The sequence below is a fragment of the Passer montanus genome, unplaced genomic scaffold (genome assembly GCF_014805655.1).
Source record: "Passer montanus isolate IOZ18808 unplaced genomic scaffold, ASM1480565v1 scaffold62, whole genome shotgun sequence".
In the NCBI taxonomy this organism is placed as follows: Eukaryota; Metazoa; Chordata; class Aves; order Passeriformes; family Passeridae; genus Passer; species Passer montanus.
In genome coordinates this window covers 3,993,557-4,002,733 of record NW_024371260.1, presented here as the reverse complement: position 1 = coordinate 4,002,733, position 9,177 = coordinate 3,993,557, and the positions used below count along the sequence as shown (strand labels likewise).

Here is a 9,177-nt window from a genome sequence, read left to right as displayed (position 1 = left end):
CCCTCAGCCTTGGAGAAAAAAAATTATAATCAAATTTATGGCCACTTTGCTAATGCTTTGCATTCAAATATTTCTGCAAGACTAAAAACAATACAAGCATGGAAATATTTTCCTTCTAATGTTACAAAGCAGTGCTGCCACCCAGGAATGCAGAGCTTTTCCTGTATTCTGAATCATGCCCATTTACAAACCAAGTAATTATTCCAGATTCTAGGACAAAGACTCTTTCCATCATTTGGTTTACATTTGCATGGCAATACCAGTTAGATGTGCAGATTTACCACACAAACTTGTAAAATCTTACATAGATTACAACTTTTGCATATCTTGAGCATATTTCAAAGCTAGAGAAACATATGAAATATTTCCTAAACAAATTAAGAGACAGAGCATAGAGTTGAAGCAGTTCTTCCAGTAGTTATTAACAACACAGACATTTCTTAATTCTAAATTTGCAAAAGTATCCATGTATTTCATTACGAAAATGCAGTAATTGAGAATGAACTTGTTTCCCATTAAAATAAGCAATCATAAAGGCTCCTGTGCAGTAATTTTCTGAAGTTCAGACTATGCACTTCAGATGTATGCAGAACCAGATCTCCAGATGCTGGGGTAACTTCAGAGTCCAGTGAGGTGCCATCCTTAGGCATGACTGCTGACAGAGCCAGGTAACACCAGAATGATTTGGTGCATGGAAGGTAGCAAAGAAGGAAATTGATGCCAAGTTCTTCATTCTCTTGGGAATACAGCTCCATTACTTCCTCCAGAGACCTGTCCTGCAACTCCTCCAAACTGACAAAGGCTCACTTAAGCCAGGCTTGTAGCAACTTCCAATTTTTAGTAAGCAGAAACAAGTGCTGCTACTGGTGGCATTCTACCAAATCCAAACTTCAGGCTTGATACTAATTATTAGCTGCCCAAATAGCTCAATGGATCTGCAACCATTTAATGCAGAAGACAAATTTCAATGTTCAATCTGCAGGAACTCTGGGGTGCTTGACAAGGTATGAATATTCACATTTTTCATTTAGTTCCAACACTGCTGGAAAATTAATACTAATTATTTGCCTTATTTTTACACAAGAAATTGAACTTTTTTTTTAACTAATTCTAGGTTACAACTTAATAATCTATGTCATGAAATCAGAGAATATCCTGAGTTGGAAGAGACTCATGAAGGTCATCAGAACCAATTCCTGACTCCACATAGGGCAATCTAAAAGTTAACTCAAACAGCCAAGAGAAGTGTTTGAGAAGTGCTGTCCAAACACACTGTGAATGCTAGCAGGCCTGGGGTCATGACCACCTCCCCAGGGAGCTTGTTCCAGAGCTTGGCCACCTTCCCCTTCCAGCTCAGACTCCAGAAGAACTGGGTGAGAATCTAAACAGATGTTGTTTTAAATAAATGTTGTTTCAAATTGTTGTTTTAAATAGTACATGGTGGTAAAAAGGTTTCATGGGTCTGGGTTGGGAGAACACAGAAAGGAACAACACACCAGTAGGGATGCTCTATTTTTATTTACTCAGCAAACATTTTTCCATGTGATTTTTAAATGCCATCCAAGAACTAACTAGGATTATTAGATGCTGGCTGTTTTTTTGTGATGAAGCTTTTTGCTAACAGGATCTTTTTCCACAAATGAAGAGCTTTGGCTTCTTAAGGTATCCCAGTTCAGATAAGTACAGTTACTAATTTCACCCACAATTAAAGTGTATTTACAACAGTGCACATTACAGTTATTCTACAAAGGATAAGACTCTCTAAGTTTATCCCAGCGCCTCTCCCACACCAGGATCTCAATCTTTCAGTATTAGAGGTGCCTTCACCTGTTCAGCCACTTCCTTGCCCAGCAGTGTTTCCACAATGGCCAAGCCAAACTCGAAGCTGGTGCCAGGCCCACGGCTGGTGAGGATGTTCCCGTCCTTCTCCACGCGGCTCTCCGAGTAGGAGTAGTGTGCTTGGGGGAGCACAAGAGCAACAGGGTCAGTGCCCAGCACTGCATCCTCCACAGAGGGCACAAGGGCCCAGCACTGCCTCTGAGCAGCTGATCCCTGCCTGCTGTCCTCAGGGAGGAGCAGGGAGCTCATTCCCAAGGTGTGGGAATGCCCCTCTGATTCTAAAAGCTCCCCAAAAAGCTCTCACTGAGCCTGTCAGCTCCCATGAGGTTACTTCTGGAAGTCAGACTGCTTTTGTAGAGCTGTTCACAATTTTTTTTATTAACAAATGCATGCAGAAGATATTGGGGGAACCCATCTGCTCCCCTCCAGCCTCATTAATGCCACAGAATGACCCTCAGCATTTCACCATCCCTTCCCTTAGGATGGAGAAGGAAGTGTGGAGCCATCAGCTGCCACAGAAACAAAGCATTACTCACAGGAGAGCAGGAAAGGTGCTCCCAGAGTTTGCTGTTGGGACCACTGAGGCAAAGAACCAAAGGGGCAAGAGATGGCCCAGCCTCAATAAAGACTCCTAACATGATAGCAGCAGCAGGATTCCCCCAAGGATGAGAATGTCAGTACAGCCCTCTATTTTCCAGTGATATAGACTCAATTCAGAGAAAAGCAAGTTAAAAAAAGCTCTTCTCAATTTTTAAATTGTGGGTTCAGGTAAAAAAAAGAAAATCTGAGAAGGGTTTGGTCAGAAACATACCTCCATTCATCATTTTGTCTTTGGCCAAAGGATGTGTTGTGACTTTGCTTCCATACCCTATCCCATGGGCCAGAAGGGCAGTGGGACCTGTAAGAACACAAAGCTGCACCAGTGAGGAATTGCCTTCTGCTGCCCTTACAAGAACAGACATTTGGGCATTAGGACCCCTGGGGTCAAAGCCCACTGTGCACAGATTACTTTTTAGAAACACTGATGCCAGCCCTTTCTCTGAAGCAAAAAGCTCTCACATGACAGCTCACACTGATGTCCCACCCATGACTGTGCTGCCTCTGAAGGAGTGAACAGCTCACTTCCAGACATTTTATTTAAAACTGCTTGATATTAAGAAACAAAAGGTCTGAAAATTAATTACCTACAATTACTTTACAACCTTGTTAAACTTTGAATTAAGACTTAACAGATAGGATTTCATTTGAGCAAGTCTCTACATGCTGCAATTGTGTGCCAAGCAGTATTTTGGACAGATCATGGACTAACTGTTCAGTTTTTGGTTTCAAGAGTTTCTCTTTTCTTTTCATACTTCCTCCTTAGCCTGAATTGAGTAAAGAATTTGTGTCAAGAAGTGCTAAGTCATCAGACAGGAAATCCTTATGGGAATTCCAAAAGAAACTGAAGGCAGGATTTGTCTGACATGAGGTTAATTTCTGTTCATTTGTTTAATTCTGGATTTAGTACAGGAAATAACCTCTTTTGTGTTCAGTTGGAATGAGCTCTAAGAATCATCCTGCTTACAAGCAAAGGTCTCCACTGGGCAGATGTGAATTTGGATTGTTCTGCAAGAGCAATTCATCATCTCTATCCTCACTCTCAGTTCAGCTCCCTAGACCAGCCTTCAGTTACAGTACTGGCAATTTTTCACCTTGATTTTTAAAACACAAGTCTCACAAAGTTCCTTATCTGGATATGAAGCTGTTCAGAATATGTAAGCAGACAACCCTCTCCTCCAACCAAGTCCATTTTTTGCTGCAGCTCAGGAAGGGTGAGACTGTAATTCTATATTTCTGGCCTCCTTTCTAAAGCTAAAGGGCAGGAGTGGTTATGTGAGATAAATTTACAGCAATGACATTCTGCCAGTGCTGTACACTTGCAGAAAGATCACCAGAATAAGCACATACTTAAAAAAAAAATCCTAGCACACGACATTTCACTTTTTATTTTAAAGACAGTAATACAACTGATTGGAAGGAACTAGGTAACAAAAAATCAGAAAGATATAAATATATTCAGGCACAAATTCCTGGTACTAAATTACAGGAACACAGATTTCTAAGAAAGGAAACTCTTCATGCTCCTTCAAAATATCCAAATGCTTTACAAAGCAAGTCACTTTGTTAACCCACCTGCACATATTGCAGCAATCAGGCCTTTTCTGCTTTCCTGGTCCTTCAAAATGTCTTTCACAGCAGCAGACTGCATGAAGAAACATCACAAGTCATTGTCTGGGGCTGGTTACTTGAAGCATGGTTGAAATAGTTTTCATTGAAATTTCATAAACATGTTTTGTACAGAAACCAACTGGAATTTTTCCTCCCTGCCCCAGGACAGAGGGCAATGAGAACAGAAGGAGAAAAACTGAAAGCAAGACATACTTGCCTCAGAAGAAAAGAGGAAGGAAATCAGAAGGAACTGCAAGGAAGTACTTGACCCACATGAAGCTGGTTAACCCATGGCCACAAAAAGTTGTTTGAAAATACAGGACCAACAGAAAATACTATTCATAAGATACCTCTAGACAGTCTCCATCATTCTTAAGAAGATTTATATGGGATATTTGTCTCATACTGCATGGTTTACAAACTCTGTGATACCACTTAAACCCTATTTGTTAAATCAATTTATTTGTCTGCTTGCCTTCCACAAGGAATTCATACCACCCCAGAGACAGCATTCTGCAAGGGAGCAGAGTCCTTGGGTTTGGACAGTTCTGTGTCTCAGCAACAAATCTTCATTTTCAACTGTTTCATGTTCATATGAATGTGAACAGAGATCTTCCCATAAAGCACAACACCTCTCCATTTTTATTCTGTTTTACTAGGTACTCCCAAGAATCTACCCAGCTGTCCCACCTATATAATCACAAGAAGGCTCAAGACCATTAACAATTAGTTTACTGATTTATTCAGAAGAGAATTCTTAGATGCTGAACAGAATATGCAGGATTGCCAAACAAGAGCTGACCACCCCACTACTCATGAGAATGCCCATGAATTCTTAAAATGCCAGAACTTTACCTCAGACAAGTTTTGAGCCCCAAGGTTCCCTCCAGGCAGGACCACAACATCATAAGGCCCCTAAAACAAAATAAAACTGCTCTGTTGAATAGAGGCTGATACATACATTAGAATCTTTAAATACATTTCCCTGTTTGGAGACCGCTGCAGCTGATTCAAGTGGCAAGCAAAGAAAGCTACCTTTTCTTTCACTGAACAACACCTTATGATCAGAAAACCAGTTCCAATTATGACAAAAATACTTTTTCGTGTTCCAGGAAAAGCCTATTATCAATTTAGTCTCTCACAGAACTAACTTTTAAGCCTAGTGCACTTAAAAGCTTCAGCAAGCAAGTGACAGCTCTTGTGTTGTAAAGACAAGTGGTTTTGCTCCAACCTTATTGTACAGGTCTAACTATAACATTCTTTAGCTTCCCATCAGAACTTTGGAGTTGGCCCAAATCACAGTATTTTGTCAAGCCAACTAACAGGAAAAATACAGCTCTGTGACTGGCCCTTTGCAAAATCAAATACCTGGGCAGAATTAAGAAATCTGTCTGAACCTAGCAGGCTGTGAGGCAGCATACCACTGAAGGGAGGCACAGTGGGATGAACAGTTCTGTAATTCACTGCTGCAGAGTTAACACAACATGCAACATATGTCCCAAGGCAATGCATAAGCTCTCCAAATTCACCTCAGAAACTGTGAGACAGACTATGCTGGTCATTACATCAGAGAAGGTGCTGACCAACCTCTTTTCTGGCATCTTCAAGACTGGCATCAGGACAAATGAAGACATCTCGACTGCATTGCACTGGTTCTTTTCCTGTTAGGCCTGCAACAGTCACCTTGATCTAACAGGAGAACAAATATATTATTACAAAACAAGAATTTAGGGCATTTTTCTTATATGTAAGCTGCACTGAGAGCTTGTTCCTCTAATGACAGCCAAAATGGGGGAACACAGTGATGGAATGACAAAGGTGGTGGGAGAAGGTAATTTTTACTTCAGTCACTTCTATATAAGTGAAACTGGTGTGTTTGTTTAAAGTATTGTTTTCATTCCTAATGAGATAACAGTGTGCTACTACAACTGCAAGAGTAACAAACAGACTAAGGAATGCCAACAGCCAGAACTGTAGTTAATAACTGAATTTCAAAAGTAGCTCAAGAAAAGCCAAGCAATGTCCTGAGCTGTAATGTACTGAGGTTTTCAGACCCCTAAAAAAGAGGCATTTCCAGTTACTACACATGGAAGTAGCTGTGTTTTCTGACAGAGTAGGATTTACTAGAAATATTTGCTCTAGCCCACATCAGACTTGTATTTTGAAAGGTTACCAACAAATGTCAGTTGTGAGGCATGCTCACTAAGAGCATGACACAAATATTTGCTAACCAGTAAGGTGATGAGGGTAAATTTTCATTTCACAGACCACACACTGAATTCCTGGAAATGAACATCAACTTGAGGCAATGATTTCCTCTTGACCATGCACACACAAAGATTATTCACTGCATACTCACCCCAGCTCTTCTCATAACATCAGTGGGGATCACAGTTTCCATCTCCTCTGCCCCTTTAGCCAGAATCACCAATGCTCTCTTGGAGGCCATGTCTTGAGGAGCTGCTCTCAGGGAGATGGTTGTGAAGGAAGGGGCTGAGTGGGATAGAAAGACAATGTGGTTAGAAGGCAAATCCCCTCGTACAAATCCTTATGTTGAAACTGAACAGTAATTTGTACTTTTGCATGTTCTTTCATTTAAACCACCTCAAAATTCACTGGCATAAATTAATATTCATAGCCATCCTGTTTAACTAAATTTTCAGAAAGAATGCATTATGATATTAAAAGATTAAGGCACGTGGGCAAGTGGGAGGCACAGCACAGCAGCAGCAGAAGAAGCAAGGCCTAATCAAGACCTTAACCATGACCTGTGTGTGCCACAGAGAGGGGTGCAGGGTGGGTGGCAGAGCTGTTTTCAATTTGCACACCCTCACTCATTCCGAGACAACTGACTCCTACCCAGGCCAGCTCTTACAAAAAGGGCTTGCAGGAGCTTTGACCTCATGTCTGGTTTTCAGTTTCCACCCAGCATGCTGCATGAGGAGTTTCCTGTGACTTAACAGTGAGTCGACCAGAGCCCCTGTAAAATCTCACCAACAGATTTTCTGGGTTATTTTGCAGCTTTGTGGGGGAAGAAACACATGTGCACATGTGTGATGGGGGAGCAGACCACAGGACTTAGCAAATGGAACAAACTAGGCTTGAGACATTTTCTTTTTTTTAGCTTCTAAATTCAAGTTGAGGTGAATGGCCAGATTTCCATTTGAAGGTTAAGTTAAAATAACTTTACATCATGTAAAATAACCAGTAACAGGTCTGAGAGAAACCTGTGAAAGCATCTGTGATGTGAGGAGGCATTTCATGAGTTACTGCTCGGGAAGACAGAGATTTCTGTCCTGTGCAAGAATCTTCCATCTAGAACTGCACATAGTACCTGGGAGTTCTTCTTAAAATGTGATGCACATTTAGGTGCCTACATAAAATAAAATCATCCTCACCCTGCTTCAACTTCATCTGTTTTCAGGTTTTCTCCCTACTGGTAGCCTGCTTTAGAATGTTATTTCTAAGATGCACTAATAGACAGCACAACATCCCACAGCATGCTGAACCAGCCCAAGCAGAATAATTCACTGTGTCAAATCCTACTTTTAGGGCAGCTTATGTACTGTCAATGCAAAGCCCACTGATCAAGTACACCCAAATCACAGGTATTAGCAATAACTTCAGGACAACCTAGAGCTTCTTAATAGCTTGAGGGTACACACTGATTCTGCAAAATTTTTGTATGAATTTGACTAGAAAAAAACTACCTGAATAGCCACCATGCAGAAATGCTGCACTTGCTTTCCACAGAAGAAAAATAGTCTAGATGACAGTTTGCATCCCTTTTATTAATTCTTTAGATGAAAACAGGTACCTGACCCTGCAACCTTTACTCTTTCTCCTAGTTTTGCTAAATGAAGTCTCTCCATAGTGCCTTTAGATATTTATTGTGCAACACTGCCAAATTCTTGAGCATTGGTACTGTTCTTCATTTGGATGCATATGTAAATAGCTGTCCCACTACTGCGGAAAGACAGTTACAGAACCAAGTTACACAGGCCTAACAGCAACTTCACTTAACAAGTCATTTAACAAGCTACCTACACATAGGACACGCCAGTCTGCCATTTGCTCCTCATTGCAGCAAAGGCCGCCTCAAACCCCTCACCAAGCGTTCAGCCCCGCGTGGCTACAGGAGCCTTTCCGGGGACGGCGACTTGCGTTGAATCACGAACTCTAACGAGGGTGGCTTTAAAAAAATCACCCTGCAGCGCACAGAGGCTTTACTCAGGGGCAGGGTGCGGCTGCAGGCGCACGGGCGGCAGGGCCGCATCCACGGCCGCGCTCCCGCCCGCCCGTGTGGGACAGGCGCCATTCCCCGCGCTGGGGCGGCACGGCCCGGGCCCCGAACACCGCAACCCCGCCCGGGCACCGAACCCTCTGCCCACACCCGACACCGACACCCCCGCTCGCCGGGCCGGGCCCGCGGCCGCAGCAGCGGCCCTCACGACTCACCTCAGCGGGGCCGCGGGCGGCTCTGGGGCGCTCCGCCCCGGCCCCGGCTCCGCCCCGGCACTGCCCCGCTCTGCCGGCGCGCTCCGCTTTTCTCACGCTCTCTCGGAGCGCGGAGAGCGCTGCGCTGCCCGCCGCCGAGACAGGAGTCACGTTTGCGAGACCGCAAACCGAGCCGCTGCCGCTCCTCGGGCAGCCCCGCACGGACCCAGCAGAACCGAGCCTTGCTCTTCTCCGCCCGGAGCGTCTGCCCGACGCTTCTTTCCCCAGGCTCACGGCGCACAGGGAGTGCCTGTGGCTCAGGGATGGTGTTGCCCCTGGTTTTGAGTTTTGGTGTTTTGAAGGACAGAGCTGCTGGCGGGGACCTTTGGGACTGCAAAGCCCTGCTGTGTAAAAGCCCGCTCGCAGGTGCTGGCTGCCGGGCAAACGAGAGCTCCGGCAGAGCGGCTGAAGTCCAGGGCAGGAGAGCCGGCCACAGGGAATGACCGCTGAGGGCCCTGCCGCCATCGGTGCGGGGTTCAGCGCTTTGTGTGCTGCCCACAGCGGACTCCGCTCAGAACCTGGGCAGGCTGGTCCTTGCTGTGCCTGCCCGTGTGCCGGGCACGGGCACGGACACACACACACACACACAGGGACGACACGTTCTCTTCTCAGTTATAACTCTGCGCCCAACTC

The 9,177-nt window shown here is 44.2% G+C and overlaps 1 protein-coding gene across 1 annotated transcript; it reads right to left on the bottom strand.

Annotated features, from left to right (window-relative positions):
• Positions 1–1,499: 1,499 nt before the first annotated feature.
• On the bottom strand, positions 1,500–8,640 carry PARK7 (Parkinsonism associated deglycase). Its single transcript, XM_039727691.1, has 7 exons — positions 8,506–8,640; positions 6,407–6,540; positions 5,635–5,736; positions 4,903–4,962; positions 4,012–4,081; positions 2,651–2,737; positions 1,500–1,958 (listed from the first exon to the last, which is right to left on the bottom strand). The coding sequence occupies exons 2-7, from the start codon at positions 6,494–6,496 to the stop codon at positions 1,798–1,800; spliced, it is 570 nt and encodes a 189-aa protein (XP_039583625.1). The 5' UTR covers positions 6,497–6,540; positions 8,506–8,640; the 3' UTR covers positions 1,500–1,797.
• Between the last annotated feature and the right edge of the window lie 537 nt (positions 8,641–9,177).